This window comes from Neoarius graeffei, chromosome 13 (genome assembly GCF_027579695.1).
Source record: "Neoarius graeffei isolate fNeoGra1 chromosome 13, fNeoGra1.pri, whole genome shotgun sequence".
Classification (NCBI taxonomy): domain Eukaryota; kingdom Metazoa; phylum Chordata; class Actinopteri; order Siluriformes; family Ariidae; genus Neoarius; species Neoarius graeffei.
Window position 1 is genome coordinate 5389909 of NC_083581.1, and position 16759 is coordinate 5406667.

General features: G+C 43.2%; 1 protein-coding gene across 3 annotated transcripts in view; it reads left to right on the forward strand.

Moving 5' to 3' along the window:
- The window catches only part of LOC132896388 (uncharacterized), a 75782-nt gene extending 59678 nt beyond the window's left edge, over window positions 1–16104 (forward strand). For all 3 annotated transcript variants that reach the window (XM_060937173.1, XM_060937175.1, XM_060937174.1), the window contains 5 exons: window positions 3113–3164; window positions 3256–3313; window positions 3571–3619; window positions 12573–12759; window positions 14137–16104. In XM_060937173.1, coding sequence (XP_060793156.1) covers window positions 3113–3164; window positions 3256–3313; window positions 3571–3619; window positions 12573–12759; window positions 14137–15756 — 1966 coding nt within the window. In that variant the 3' untranslated portion in view covers window positions 15757–16104. The remainder of the gene's footprint in view (window positions 1–3112; window positions 3165–3255; window positions 3314–3570; window positions 3620–12572; window positions 12760–14136) is intronic.
- The last annotated feature ends 655 nt before the right edge of the window (window positions 16105–16759 follow it).

Consider the following 16759-nt stretch of genomic DNA (forward strand, 5'->3'; position numbering starts at 1 on the left):
CGTCAGCAGCATCAGCCAAGCCAGACATCATCGGCAAGGCTAGCAACAGCACAACGGCCGAGCAGTGGCATGATGGGTGTCGGTGGAACCCCGACACTTCGGGCAGAGGTGCTCTGGATTTTAAAAACAATTATGGAACACCGCTCGAATGAGGGCATAAGCGAACTCTTTAAGGCTATGTTCCCAGACTCGGAAGTCGCTACAACATTCTCCTGTGGAAAAAACAAAACGTCTTACATAAAATTCGGTCTTGTTCCTTATATAATGAAGGAGTTGGTCAAAGACGTTAACGAGGCAAGTGGTGGATTTCTCTCATTGTGTCTCTTATCTATCCACCTCCACATCTATATCTTCCCTCCCTCCCTTGTTTACTAGTGGCCCTTTTCCACTACCCTTTTTCAGCTCACTTCAGCCCGACACGGCTCGCGTTTCGACTACCTCAGAGCAGCACGACTCAGCTCGCTTCAGCCCTACTCAGCACCCAAAACTCGCACGGTTTTGGAGTGGGGCTGAAGCGAGCCAAGTGGGGCTAGGGGCGTGAGGAGACACTCCCCTGTGCACTGATTGGTGAGGAGGAGTGTCCTCACATGCCCACACATGCCCACACACGCCCCGCGAGCACGCTGGGATCTGTAAACACCGTAAACCCGGAAGAAGAATTACGAGAATTTCTGAAGCCTTATGTGCCTCGCCTCATCTATACGCTCTTGCCAGTATCTGTTGGCGTTGTCGGTGACAACAAGCCACAGAACCAAGACCAGCAACACTAACGACTCCATGTCCTCCATGTTTATTGTTTACTATCCGGGTCGTGAGACTACCGCTTAAAAGATCACTGATGTCACTGTTTGCGCCGCCTAACGACATCACGTGATGTCCACCCACTTTCGCTAACTCCACCCAATGTGTCCACCCACTTCCAGCCAGCACGGTTCAGCGCGGTTGTAGTCGAAATGCAACTCCAACAGCCCCACTCAGCCCGACTCAGCCCAACTCAGCACGGCACGGCTCAGCCCAACTCAGCCGCGTTGGTAGTGGAAAAGCGGCATTGGAGTATTTACATTTCTTTTTATTCTTCAAAATGTAAAATGGTTGAAGCAGGTTGAATGCTGGGAAACTAAGACAAAGAGTTTGTCTGTTTATCATCTCTGGGTGCACGGTCATAATTAGTTTAGAGACCGTTCTTTAGGCCTTGAGTTGGGTCCTCAGTTTGGCTTTTTGGTTGGTGAGTGCACACCATTGTACCAATGTATTGGTACGCCAATTGCATTTTTGTGCACCTTTTTAAGAGACTTTTGGTCCGCCCGCCCGCCCGCTAGCTATTTTATTTAAAAAAAATACACCCACATTACTTTTTTATTTTAAGTACCGTATTTATCCTAATAAACGCGCCCAGGCGCAGTGCAAAACATGAAGGGGGAGCGTCAATTTCGACCCTTAAATGACAAAAATCAAGGTTGTAGAACTGGCAGAGCAGAAAGGCAAACACTTGGCTGCAAAAACATTTAATGTTCACCGTAAACGTGTACAAGAGTGGTGCAAACAAAAGGAACGTCTCCAAATGGCTCCAAAGTCTGAGAAAAGAAAACCTGGTGTAGGTCGCCCACTACGTTATCCAGACGTCGACACGCAGCTAATGAGGTGGTTTGACGAACGCCGAGAATGTGGGACAGGAAAGTCCCTACGTCATCAGGCCCTACGGCTTCACCGGGAAAATGGTAACCAGTCGTTCAAAGCCTCTAACGGCTGGTACTGGCGGTTCAAAAAACGACATCAAATTGTTTTTAGAAGAGCCACGCATGTAGCCCAACACGCCGTGGAAATCATCGATGATCGCATAGATAAATTCCTGCGTTATGTTATCCGCATGCGTAGATTACGAGAGTACGACTCCTCAGAAATTCTCAACATGGATGAAACACCTGTGTGGTTCGAGATGCCGGGAAAAAGCACACTGACTAAAGCTGGCACCAAAGAAGTACGTGTAAGTTCCACGGGTCATGACAAAGAAAAACTTACCGTGACGCTGGGAGCCTACGCAGACTACTGGCCCCCCTCGTACATTTGTTAGGGGTTCGCCCGCCAAAGAGAGACGAAATTCCTGCTGGCATCCAAATCATCATGTGTGGTGCTGGAAAGAAATCCTGGGCGAATGAAGAGAGCATTATGTATTGGCTCAGTAAGCTCTATGGTGTGAATAATCGCCGCCGTCGTCTACTCGTGTGGGATGCATTCAGGGCGCATATTACATCAAAGGTGAAGGGGTTAGTCAGACAACGCTACAACTCGGATATGGCAGTGATACCTGGTGGATGCACGTGTAAATTGCAGCCAGCTGATGTGTCTTGGAACCGTCCGTTCAAGGCTAAACTTGCAGAACTCTTTGACGAGTGGACTTCCGGTAAAAAAAAAAATCAGCGGTGAAATTGAACGTCTCTGTTGTGGTTTGTTGGATTTAAAGTTTGTTAAATGAAGAAAATGGTTGGTAAATACTATGCTAGCTCTGAAAATCGTGGAGGCGCGTCAAATAGGGAGGGCGCTTCTATAAGGATAAATACGGTATCATCTCTGGGTGCACGGTCATAATTAGTTCAGAGACAGTTCTTTAGGCCTCGAGTTGGGCCCTCAGTTTGGCTTTCTGACTGGTGAGTGCACACCTTTGGCATTAATGTGTTGGTATGCCTATTGCATTTTTGTGTACCTTTAAGGCCATGACGTGGACCCTACGTTGTGCTCCTTTCTTCCAGGTTTAGACTTGTTTTTTTGTCTTGAATGTGAAGATTCGACAAGTAATGCACATAATGACTTAAGTATATAACTTTTATTATAAAAGTATTTTTACTTGAAACATTTGTCATTATTGTGAATTTGATCTGGTGTTCTACGACCGCATAATGGGTGCCATGTAGGTCTTAATTCTCATTTAAGTGGTCTGAAAAAAAAGTCTTAAATTTATGGTGGTCAAACCTGGGGAAAGCCTGTATACAGAAATAACACACACCTTCTGACCAATCAGATTGGAGTTCATGGGTGTGTCATTGCACTGATGGGTTGAGTCACGGTGGCATGAGTTTGTATAACAGTTGTTTTTTTTTTGTGTGTGTGTGTAAAGTGGGAGCTGCATCTCAGACGACGACCTGTCGGCGCCGGTGGAGATCGAGCTTGTAAGTGCCGTCACGTTTCAGAAAAATTGGAATTGTGCATTTTAATTTATTTTATGTGCGTCGTTGTCATTTTACGATTTTAACTAAACAGGAATTAACCAGCAGCATGATGGAGAACCCGTCGGTGGGTTCACAGGGATGTGGAGAAGGTCAGAAACCATTTTGTTCTCAGAATACAACGTTCATACCGTACTCGGTGCAGTTTGATCGGACGAGAAATCACTTAAATGTAAAATATAAATAAAATACCTTTTTTTTTTTTTAAATATTGTTTTACTGAAAGGGTGTGTGGATTGAAGGTGGTGAAATTATTTGTAATAATTTTAATTTAGTTTTCTATTCCGCAGTCATTTTTGGTGTTAAATGGGTATTTATTTACTTATTTATTCTTTCTTTCTTTCCCTAGATCCAAGGTCGTCCACTGAACACGAGGACAAATACAGCAGTTTGCCCGAGTATGTGTCTTTTTTTTATTTTATTTACATGTGTATATTTTTACTCCCATAAGAAATAAAACGCTTGGCATTGTGCTGTTCCAGGAAAGTGATCAAAGACAGGGTGGTGTGATGACACGGATTTACTTTTACCACCCTGAAGTTGATGTTTTTTCTCGAACAGCATGCCCCACAGTGTTTTTTCCTCCTCATACCACAGCAGTGTGTCAATGATTACAATTTTATCAATTAGTAGCCACGTTTAAAGTCGTGGAACATCCAGGAATCATTAGTTCCTGTTATAAAGAGTTGTTCTATCACCAGCTTTATTTTTTCCTCTTTTTTGAAGTTCCCGTTTATATATTTAGCTCTTGCCTTAAGATAAACAGATTTTAAATAATTCTACAATAATAAAATTAAGGCCACGGCTGAAGCCAGTTACTGCGGACCTGTACGTAAAACTAAGATTACATAACGATGACGACTAAAAAGAAGTTAAAGGCCTAAGGCGGCTACGTGTAGAATTGCACTTAACACGTTGTTCATATTTGCGGATCATCTGGACTGCAAAGACGAGGTGTGATACTGAAGAAGGAGGGACTTGGAGGAGGACAGTGTGAGCTGGTGAGGTTCTTGTGGTCGCATGAATGGTTGGTTGTACACGATTCCAGATGTACTGTCGTTGCAATTTCTTGTCGCTTTAGCAGGACTGACGGCGGAGGTCAGGACTTGGCGATCAACCTTGGCCAACCCGGTGACGATCTTAAAGAATAGCACCTTGTTGAGATGCTTGTTCCAGTAACTGATGGGAAGTAGATTTGTTCTTATTAATCTTTCCTGGGAACGAGTATCAGAGATGTACGGCAGACTCGTTCGGTCCGTCTAATGAGCTCTACAGATCGAGGAGCCCATACCTGTGTTGCGTGCCCTAAGTGCGGGTGTATGATGGCGAGGTAAATGGTACGTCTTGTACGTTGAGAATTTTTGTTGACCGTCTAACTTGGCCCAAGAGCGGGTTTGCTTTCGTGCTCTGTATGAGGATTTGTTTCTTCCGTGTGAGAGGTCCGTAGCAATCCAAACTCTTGGGTCGCGTTCTTTATTGGTTCGCTCGAGATGGATCTTGTTCACGGAGTATGTATGGAAGATCTTTTTTTCCTGTTTATTTGTTTGCACCTTGCATTCCCCCTCCCTGTTGAATGTTAGACCAGATGATGATGACCACTCACACGGCTTATAACGGGGTCTTGGTGTGTTACTGAAATGAAAAAGCGTAAACTTCTCTGTCGTGGAACTGTCAAGTGCCGACACTGGAGACTCGTTATGCCATCTCGACATGTTCTTTAAAATCTGTTGATAAGGAGCTTACCTGTGAACGAGCTGTTACGATAGAAACGTCAGGACGAGCGCGTTAATATAAACCTGCACGACTGTCAGAGTTACTGCGATAGAAAACGAATCAACACCTTCTGACCAATCACAGTCTGGAATTCAACACTGCTGTGGTATCAGTGTTTATTAAAGCAGTGTTTCCCAACCACCGCGCCGCGGCACATTAGTGTGCCGTGAGAGATCATCAGGTGTACCATGGGACATTTATCCAATTTCACTTAATTGTTCCGAAAATTACTTATTTTCTGCAAATAATTTGTCTTCGTTGTCTATGCCAGCGACGTATAGTGACCGGAAGAACAATTAAATACTCGTCCAATAGATGGCAGCAGGTAGCTAATTAACCTGTGTATCTACCTGTTGCCATTCAAACAATAGAATTAGTAATGCTTCGGGTGTGACAGCGGTGATAGCGATAGCAGGGATGAGTTTTCCGCTTTTCGGCGGATTTCCGCTTTTTCTGAGTAAAAATCGACCTTTTTATATTATGCCAAATCCGTTGAGATTTTTTCTTCATTTATTGAGGGGGGTTGGGGTATGTTCTTTCATGATACTCAAGCGTAATTCATTCATACGACGATGTTACATGTTTATGTTTTCGCCATCTTTAGTCTCGCTAAGACCCCGTCCACACGTAGCCGGGTATCTGCTAAATCGAAGATATTTTTCTACGTTTTGGCCTGTCATCCACATGAAAACATCAAAAACGAATATTTAAAAAAACTCCGTGAAGATTTTTGAAAACTCCGTGTATGCCTTTTCGTGTAGACAGAGATAACCGGAGTTTTGCGTTTTAGAACGTCACAATCTGCGCCAAAAAAATGACAACAAATCTGCCCTGACGTCAAACGTGCGACCTTTGTTTACTGCAGAAGCCAGATTAAGCATGGACAAAGAGTAATGGATCGGAGTAGTGCCTTGAAAGCGTTAATTATTGTGCAGGTGCTATTTACATGTTTAATTTTAGAAGCCCAGCTACTGACAAGATTCCCAATCAACGTTTTCTTGCATCTTTTGAAGTTTATACTCCAAAATTGTGTTTAGAAGCAATTCTGTCTCCGAGTCTGTCCAGACGAACGAGCTTGGCGCCATGTTTTATGTTTAGGCGGAAGTGACGCCAACAGAGGGCTATTCTGATGTGATTAGGGGGTAGGATTTGGGGAAATAATGCCATCTACAGGTTTGGAATGCTTATGAATGTGATTGAAAACGCAGCTGTTCGGTTGTGTGGAAGGGATTTTTTTCGAAGACGAGGTGGTGTGGATTAAACATAAGTCTTGCGGTAGGATACGTGTTATCTACAATGTAATTGGCCAAAACATCGCTGGCGTGAGCATGATAGCCAATCATAACAGTTCTTACAAAAGAGAGGACCGACAAGCTCTTGTCTTTGGCCAAAAAGCTGAAGAAGTCGCCAAAATGATCAAATGAAAATGAGAAGCGACTGTGAACTATAAATAATTGTATAAAGTGTACATAGACATTATCCCATAAACTTTGCATGTGTTTGATTTAATACATTGAACATGTATATGATGGTCAGTAAATCTGAATTAATGCTGACAGTTTTGAAAACTTAAATATTTCAAAAGACTTTTTGAAATCATATGCAACTAATGAGGACATAGGGTGACTGACCTTTTCTCCCTAAGAAATTTTATTTAATATATGAACATTTTGATAATTAATAAAACTTAGGCTTAATGTGAATTTAGTTTGTCATTTTTGTTGATCATAAATTATAACCATACCCTTGAATGTAGAATGTGATTTTTATTTTGAATTCAAACAATACTCCTATTGATTTGAAACATATTTTCATGTAAATATATAAAAAAGACAACAAATATTTTTTTATCTACTACAGCTCAGATTGCAGGAAAAGTGGTTTGTAAGGCCTTATTTTTCAAAATTTTCCTGGGGGTATCCCTCACAGACACCCGCGCCCCCCCCTAAAAAAAATGGTTTCACCTAAAACCATTTCTTTTTTTACCATCAGGTCACAAAACATGTAATCTTTAATGAATGATATGTTAAAAGATAACTTTAATTTTCTGAGATGTAATAAAAACATATTTATATGCCAAAGTCAAGCCTATGAGTTCCAAAATGATGTCTGTTGCATTACTTCTGTTACGATTGTCCATCTCGCGTCTGTTACAAATTAATTACAATCTAGCTATATACCATGTTAATCTTATTGAAAGAATGTGTATGTTTATTCTACTACACATGTTTATTAATTATATTTGCTAAAACATCACCTTCCTATGTTTCAAAAAGTAATTCTACATTGTTAAAATTGAGAATATATATGTCCACAACACTTCTGTTACGTTCTGACTTTGAAATATAAATATGTTTTTATTACATCTCAGAAAATTAAAGTTATCTTTTAACATATATATATAAAATATATTGTGTGTGTAATAATTTTTTTTTGGTGGTGTGCAGTGGGATTTTTCAAATGTAAAATATGGGCCGTGGCTCAAGAAAGGTTGGGAAACACTGTATTAAAGCACGGAGTTGCCAATTTCTTAGCTATAGTTGCGATCATGGACGTGAATTTCATGAGCTTTCAACGATTTCTTTGAATTGTTCTTTTTCTGTGCCAGAGTGATTTGAAGAATATAAATCTTGAATTTAAAAAAAAAAAAAGAATTTGGTGCACAAGGTTTAATTAAGGTTTTCTGAAGTCAACACGAGGTCAAAATTATACAGACATACGTCCACTTAGGTTATCAGTTCAGTGGTGCTGAAAGCTCCAAAATGTATTAACTCGACAACTTCCTGTTCGTGATGATTGACCTACAGCTGGTAGCTTCTCTGTGCACAGCATCAAAAGGGTTTGTTTGACACTCATTGGCTTGGCCAACATGCAGTACAATGAGAGAAGTCCAAGAAGCTCAGTGCAGATCTGAGAAAGATGATCATGGATTTACACACTCAGGAATGTCTCTTGGAGCCATTTCTAAACAGCTGCAGATTCCACGATCATCAGTTCAGTCAACTGTATACAAGTACAAGCTATTGGACGGTGCAGCCACTTTGCTGGAAGAAGACCCCAAACTGTCGCACTCGGCTGAGAGGAGATTGGTTCGAACGGTCAGGAACCATCAAGACCTACTGGGAACTTCTGGAACACTGTTCAGGTTAAGCAAGTTTTATATCGCCCTGGACTGAGAGGCTGCCATCCAAGAAAGAAGCTCCTGCTCCAAGATCTACACCTTCAAGTTTGCAGCTGATCGACCACATGGACAAAGGGAGGGAAGTTTTATGTTCAAAGGAGACAAAGCTCGAGTTGTTTGGCCACGATGACCAGAGGTGGTGGTAGCATCATGCTCTGGGGCAGTCTTGCTGCTCGTGGAAGTGGACGGAATAAAGAAAAACCTCGGAGTCAAATCATCTAGGCCATTGGTTCTCAACAGGTGTGCCATGGAATTTTGAAGAACCCTGTGCGTTTGTATACAGACTCATAAAATAGTATTTTTTTAAACCTAAATGGCCCCATTTAACCCCATTCTCAGTTTGATTTCGTAAATAAATTTAGGCCCGGGGAAGAGGATTATTATTGTAGCCACTGGGAAAGGTGGTTGCTCTAATTGCTGTCCTCATGGGGGAAGCAGCTTTGGGGCCAAAAGGTCACCAGTTCCATTCTCTGGACCAGCAGGAATGGCTGAAGTGCCCTTGAGCAAGCTGCTTCCCGGGCTGTTCTGGGGTTTTTGTACATCTGTCTGGATAAGAGCGTCTGCTAAATGCCTGTAATGTATTGCCGTCTGTTCCTTATTAAGCTCAGTGTTGGGGGATAAATAGCACTGAGCCACCACGGCTGAGACTCCATCAGTAATTGATTATTTCTGGCCAGTATTCATGATGAAGGTAGCTCAGGTTTTTTGTTCATGATATCGGACACGTTCTTGCCCTGATGTGGAGGTCTGCGCGGGACAGAATTTTGAGTCCCGCTCCCGCATTGTGCAGTCCCGCTCCCGCAAAGAATTATGATTTTCAGTCCCGCTCCCGCCCGCGCCTGCCATATTTTGTCCTGCTCCCGCCCACAAATCCCGCATGATGCAGACGTTCGCGTTATTTCTCACGAAAGTTCTTGTCATTGTTCATGTCAACAACAGCTCTTCTAAATTTGAGTGCCCTATCATCTACATGACGTGACACAGTTGTTGGATGGGGCAGAATATCTCGCACATCGAATTTGCCTATTGTGGCTGCCGTGTCAACTAAGTGTTGGGCTAACTGAACTAATCCCCGACCAGCAATGCTGTCATACGGGCGGAGGTCCGCAGCAACAAAACCAACGCATTTCTCCACGGTCTTTGCCTTCAACGCATCTGTCACTTTTGCGTTGTTCGCTCTGAACTCCAACAATTGTTGTCCTTTTAAGACAGTACATACATGGCGATTCAGGCCTGATGTACCTGATTTATGGCCGTTGTATGTCAGAACCTTTTGGCACTTATCACAACAAGCAAAGGGCAGCTGATTTCCCTCTGCGTCGTACACGAGTGAGAACGACTTCCAAATGTCTGATTTCAGGACTCTTGACTTTTTAACGGTAAATGTGCCTCTTTTTAAAGCAGCACTTACTTCTGAAGCACTGTGAGCTTCACTAGAGGAGCTCTGCTCTTCTGCCATGATCGGAGATCTCAAACACGGAAGAGCGGAAAGGAATCGGAAACGTACGCGAGATTAAACCACATCCGCAAATTTAGGTATCTTAAAATGGTTTTTATTAATGCCAAATAAAATATCCAGCACAAATTATATATGATAGACATAAATTAATAATTTATAAATTTTATTTTAAACACGTTTTTAGTTAGTGGGACTGCAGCTTATAGATAGTTTTCACTGACGTCACGGCATTCCGGGGAACGCCCCCCAGCCGCCATCTTGGGGGGCAAACAAAACGGACCGTCGCCACTACCGGCTACGCTATCTCGGACGAATTTATGAAGTTATGTAGTCAGTTTTCTAAAATAAAGATCAATGTCGGCAAAATCAAGCAAACAGAAGTATATAGATACATTAGACGACATCTCACGACAACGGTATACAGCCAAACTGTCCTTGATTGGGGGAATTGACCCCTACGAAGTGGACAAAGATGCATTTTCAAGTGACTATGCAGGGCTGCCAAAGCCTGAAACTGCCAAAGCCTGAAACTGACTTCATCAAACTTTAAAGGCTGTCTGATATATACAACTTTATATATTCACAGCGCGCCTTTTGGCGGATGCCGCCTGAATCGCGCAGAACAAAAAAAAAAAAAAAAAACAGTTTAAATCGGGAAGCTGCGCACATTTGCGCAGTCCTGCACACCGCTCAGGCTGCACAAATGTGCGCAGCTTCCCGATTTAAACTGTTTTTTTCTCATCCTTATACTTCCTGTTTCATGGACTGTAACGGATTTGCTTATTTAGTAATTTTAATACAGAATTCACTTTGAAATTATAATCAGACACTCCAACGCCCCCCCCTAAAAAAAAAAAAAATCGGATCTGTGCGATTCAGGCGGCATCCGCCAAAAAGCGCGCTGTTTGCATCCCAAACACAAATCAAATCATACAGAATAGACGTAAAATGTTTTTCAAAAATGACCCTTGCGTGAGTGAAGTGACAAGTGTCAAATAGAAACGTGACAAACGAGCGATGTTAAGTGTACATTACAATGTAAACGTACACTCAGCGGTTCCAGTTAGGCATTCTCCAGAGATTGTTCACATGATGTTTTGGTTTCCAAAAACAAACTTAAACACAATTGATTGTTTATTTAAACAACTTACCACTTATAAAATGATCGGAGCAGACTTTGCTGTGTTTGGAAGGCTGATAATCCTTGCGGTTGATTCTCGCAAGCCATAGATTTCTCCTTTGTATGCTGAGTTTGTTTGCTCGCCTTCGTGCTCCTGTACAGTGGGAATTCCATAAAAGCCCCGCTTGACTTCATCATCTGACCTATTACGACAGCCGTGAATACAACAGGTGTGCACCATTGCTAGCTTTAAATAGTAGTAATGTAACTATAAATGTAAATAATATATAAATGAATGTAACTCGCGCGCTACAATGTGTGCTCAGTGACCCGTACGGTAAGCTGGCCCTCCAAGATGGCCGCCACCAGGGAATCCCCGACTCTGTGACGTCATGTGAAAACTATCTATTGCCTCCCCCTCCCACCCCCGCCCGCAATGAGCTTTCAAAATTTGTCCCGCGCCGCACTGCTTTGCGTCGGGTCCCACGGGAGTGCAGGGCTCTACCCTGATGCACTTTAAAACGTTTTTAGTAATTTACATGATTTTGATTTAACTATTTGTTGGATAATTGACAGTCCGCTGTAGTGCACTATGGGTCAAATCTCACTGACGTTACAGCACGTTATAATGTGTGTGACAGTTTTCATAATCGATAAGCAGACTTGATTGGTCTACCTTGATGTTCTGGTTTGACCTTTTGATGTGCCAGAGCCCCAAAAAGGTTAAAACCTCTGAGCTGGATGGTTGATACTTGGTCACAACTGGGTATTCCAAAAAGACAATGATTCCAAACACACACGAGCTGGTTATGGAATGAATAAAGCAGGTTAATATTAAAGGAGAACTGAAGGCAATTTTTTTTTTTTTTTTATCATAATTCTCTCTCATTTTATTAAATATCGGAATGCATTTTTGATCGCTATTTTGTCGCTGCTATAGCAAGTTATGAGTGTTTTGAAATATGCTCTGTAAAATAAGTCGGCGTGTCAAAGCAACGGCCGTAAACGAGATTCGTCGAGACCTGTGCGAGACATCGTAGGACGGAAGTAAAACGTACAGCGGAAATCAAAGCGACCGACATCTGCCGACGTCGTCAAAAGACGCGCGCGCCCTCTTTCGAATGCTGACGTAATCAAGCCGGAAGTTTTGTTTGTTTTTAATAGCAATCAGGAAAGTTTGAAAAAAGTCAGCAGTAATCGTCATTTAAACTCGTTTTTGTGCAATACTTCGTTTGGGAAAACAGTTTTCAAAACAGCGGCGCTGACACTTCACTTCACGTTTCGAAGTCTCGTGAAGATCACGCGGATAAGCGACGCCTGCCGATCAACAGGGCTAAAAACTGAATAGGCCGATAAGTATCATGTTTAATCGCCAATACGAGTCATGATGTAAGGTTACTAAAACCGAAAACATAATTGAATAACACGTTAATTAAGAAATAAAGCAAGTTTAAAAATGACTTCAGTTCCGCTTTAAGCTTGAAACAAGTCCTCATCTCGACCCGACTGAAAATATGTGAACTGTGCTTAAAAGTCAGGTCGCTGCCAGAAAGCACATTTATTTGAACTCTACAACTTCTGCCAAGAAGACTGGGCAAATATCCAACCAGAATTAAATGTCCCACTAAGGGTCGTTTTTTTACCAAATATTCGGTGTGCTGAAAGAAAAAGAGCAATTCAAAGACCTCATTGAAAGCTCACGCAGTAGTGCCATGGCGTTCACGTCCACGCAGGTAAACTTCTGACCGCAACTTTACTTCCACGTTGAACTTGGTCCAGATCGAGGTTAATCCCAGAGCATGTTTTTATATATTCTAGGAGCAGTTATGCAATCTTGAGCAAGGAAGTGTTGGTGCTCCTGATGTTCCGCTGCTTGGAGTGCTCCAGCGAGTGCCGCATTCGAGGAATCGGCAAAGGAGGGAGTCTGTCTTTCGGGCAAGAGTGTCTGTCCTGCTCCAACTACAGGCTGTGGACCTCTAGACAAGTTGAGAAGCCAAAGGAGAAGGTATGCATCTCGGAGCATGAGCAAATCCGGTGATACCTGATGGGTTTTGGAGTCAGTTTGTTGGTAGTAGGGATCGACCGATTATGTTTTTTTTTTTTCAGGGCCGATACCGATTATTATGGAATTGGGATGCCGATAACCGATATGTGCAACCGATAAATGTAAACATGAAATTAAACATAGCACACACTGACACAGACCTTCATATCCATGAAATGTATGTTTAATTGTAAAATTGAACATGAAATTTTGTGCAGGGAGATGCCAGCAGCATTTGTACAATAAAGTCAAACATTAGTTAGAATAAAATGAGAAATAAAATAATATAAATATTCACCAATAAAAAAATAAATCACTCCCTACTATAATACAGCTCACCATTTTCAGTGGAAAATAAATGAAAATACACTCTGGATTCTTTTACACTAAGAACTAAGTAAGACTTACCAACTTCAAGTAGTTTTTAAATAACAAATCAAGTGTAGGGAGCTGCCTGCAGCATTTTTTAAAAAGTAAAATCAAACATAAAGTCGGCTATCACTCCCTATTGTGTAACAACTTGACAAGTAACCATCTACATTCTAATGCTTTTAATGCCCAAGCCTAATATTCCCAATTTAGGAGGATTATATTGTAGTGAAGGAAGCATTACATGTAGTTTCAGCGAGACTAGTTGGTTGTAGGCTAATTCAAGTGCTTCCTTCCGTAAGCTAAGTTTGCCTGGCTACACAGATGCAAACGGACAATTTTAACGAGTAGTAGATGAAGAATGTAAACATATAATAATGATGTGCTTTTGCAACTTGTGTGTTTGTGACTTATTGCGGCAAAAGCAGCGTGTCCTTACCTTGAAGTGGGATCTGCTTCTGCCTGAGTGCCCATACGGCCGCCTTGAAACAGTTCACAGCGTTTAGCTACACGTGTCGATTGGCTATATCTCTTGTGCCAAACAAATCAGATGTTGTGGTGGGCAGGACCGTGTTCTTGAACTCAGAGAGGCGAGTGCAGGAAAGGACGTGCAGTGACAGTCGCGTTAGGAATGAAATGGCTGCAAAAAGGCATGTTATCGGCATATCGGTGGAAATTATGGCCGATACTGATAACCCTAAAAATGCAGAATATCGGCCCGATATATCGGCCAGGCCGATTATCGGTCGACCCCTAGTTGGTAGATGGGCAAAACAAGCAGTCTACCAGATGTATAGTCGTTAAAGATGTATATGATATCTGATTCTTCCTTTGAAGCTTTATTTTTCCTTTATAATATCTTGAAACTTTGTTTTTTCCTTTAATTTGTTACCAGTATATATAATGTGTGCTTTGAAATCTGCCGGACTTTTTTTTATTCTTTTTAATTATTATTCTCTTCACCCCAAGGTGGCTGATGTACCTTTAATCCCGCCCTATGAAGACGTGTCCACTCAGGCATCCGGGACTCCGCACTCAGGACGCAGTATGGTCGAGAGTAAAAGTGCCGTCGTCCAAGGCGAGACCCACTCCAAGACCATTTCAAGTGTGATGGTGAAAGAGGAACCGGAAGACCCTGACAAGATGGTGAAGGAGGAGCAGCCGAGCCTCCTCATGGAGACGCACGAGGATTGTGCTTCCGCTGCTCCAGAAGACGACGGAGCTGGAAATCAGGATGAAGTTCTGACTGTTAAAAACGAGGTGGATGAGGGACTTCATCTCGAGCGTCTTCCTGTTCAGACCGGGCAGGAAACGCTGCTGATCGACGAGACAGGCCGGGTGAGGCGTGCCGAGCTACCGAGAGACGACGACGAGGACGACGACGAGGACGATTTTGAAGAGAATTCAGAAGCTGACGAGGATTCAAGCTTGTTTGATCCGTCCGAGGATCTGGGTGAAGAATCTTCTGATACGGATAACAGCAGAAAGCTGATGGCGCTGAAACCGTTTCAGAACACCATTAAACCAGTTATCTGGTGTACAGACTGTACAGACGTAGCCAAGATGATCTGTACGATTCGGAGGCACAAAAGGATCTATGGTTGCGCCGAGTGCGGCTTCGGCGACGTCGAGGATGAAAACAGCCCATTCAGAAGCTACTTCTCCGTTCATTTCAGCTACATCACGCATTTTCACGAGCATGCCATGAAGGAGCACGGCGCGAAAGAAATCCCTCCCGAAAACCGAGTGTGTGAGGATTGCCATAAAACCATCAGGGTGCCGACAAACCCGAACGAAAAGCCGCGCGAACACGTGTGCGAGTACAAGATCAAGCCGTTCGCGTGTCTTTTGTGTCGCAAGCGCTTTTTTACAGAAACCGGCCAAAAAGTGCACTACCGCCGACTTCACGGAGACTACACGCATTTTTGTAAATACTGCATGAGGCCGTTCGATACGAAAGAAGCCAAGTTGAGGCACGAGTGGGCTCACAACGAGGAGCTGCGACCTTACATCTGTCCAGATTGCCCGGAGAGGTTCCAAGACTTCGTCGCGCGCAATCAACACGTACGGAGCCACCGAGGCGAAAAGAAACACATCTGCGACCAGTGCTCTCGGAGCTTCGGCGACCTCGCCAGCTACGACAGACACATGCGGATACACTCGGGAGAGAAACCATACAAGTGCAGCATCTGCGAGCGCTCCTTCACGCAAGCCGGACACCTCAAATCGCACATGCGTCTGCACACGGGTGAAAGGCCGTTCATGTGCGAGCAGTGCGGGAAGTGCTTCAATCACAACGTCAGCCTCAAGAACCACCTGCAGAAGCATCACTATGGAGACGGCACTTCCGTGGAAGAGGACCAGCAGGCGGCCGATCCCTCCAGTACGCCCAAGCGGGCGAGGAAGCGGGCGAGAAAGAGCTCCAGTTCGTTTGCCGAGGATGAGCAGGAAGACGGAGGAGGGGACTGTCGCTCACCGAGCGAGACGTCCGATTCCGATGAAGAGTGGTCGGAAAAAGAAAGGAAGAAGAAAGCTGGGAGGAAAAGACGAAGGGGGAAAACTGCACATGATGACGAGTGTGACGAATGAGCGTCAATGGCGTTTATTCATTTCGGAACAATTCCTAAGTTCAGTTTTATCGCAGTAAAGCTGCTGATGAAAGTTAGCACGGTGTCACTCTGGACTCGAAAGAACCCTTTTATTCGGGACTCAAGAAAAGTGTGCGTTTTGTTCCTCGTTCTGATTAATTTTCATATCCGTCTCCTCCTCGGATTTCTTTTTGCACCAAATTTATGACCGTTTACTCTTCGTACCTCACGTTTCGTCCTGTCACGTTATTCTGAAAAAGACTGAAGGTGATGTTTCTCTGCAGAGAACGCGTGGATGAGCTGTTGCTTTGGAAAGATGAGCAATAAAACTGCTGTGTATATAAAACAATCAATTTGTGTCGGAGATTTCTTTGTCAACTCTACACTAAAATAAGTTTGGGATTTAGGTTAGATATGATCTATAGAGATCTTGCAGTCACGTGACCGGAAAGTTCACAGCCGCCATCTTGTCGGTAAAAAACACTGCTGCACTCGTGTACAGAATGGATCAATTTCAACCGACGGACTACACGGCTCATTTTTCTAATGAACAGATAACTAGATATATGTCTAAAATAAACGATCTACAGATTAGTGACCCTTATGGCTTACCGGATGGAGTTTTCACGACCGTGTCAGTGGATGTTGAACTGCCAGCGGAATACCCAGACGTGTACAATTACCTCATTCACTTTCCCTCGCTGTTCAGTGGTGAAGCACTGCGTGCTTATAAATCTCTGGACAGTTATCTTTACAGAAATTCAGGATTTGTCAGCGACTCAGATGTGGCATCTTGTAAACAAGAAAATAACAATCCTCATTGGATGGGTAAGTCACTTAAGTATTGAGTATAGCACTGACCAGCCGATTATAGAATAGAATAAGGTAATTCCAAATCGTCCGTGTTGTTTACATGGATCTGGCGTTGGAGAGGTAGAGGCTTGGCAGTGGAGGTTTGAGTAGCTGTTTTCTGAGCTTAGTCAACAGGCCGGCTCTGCCTGTAG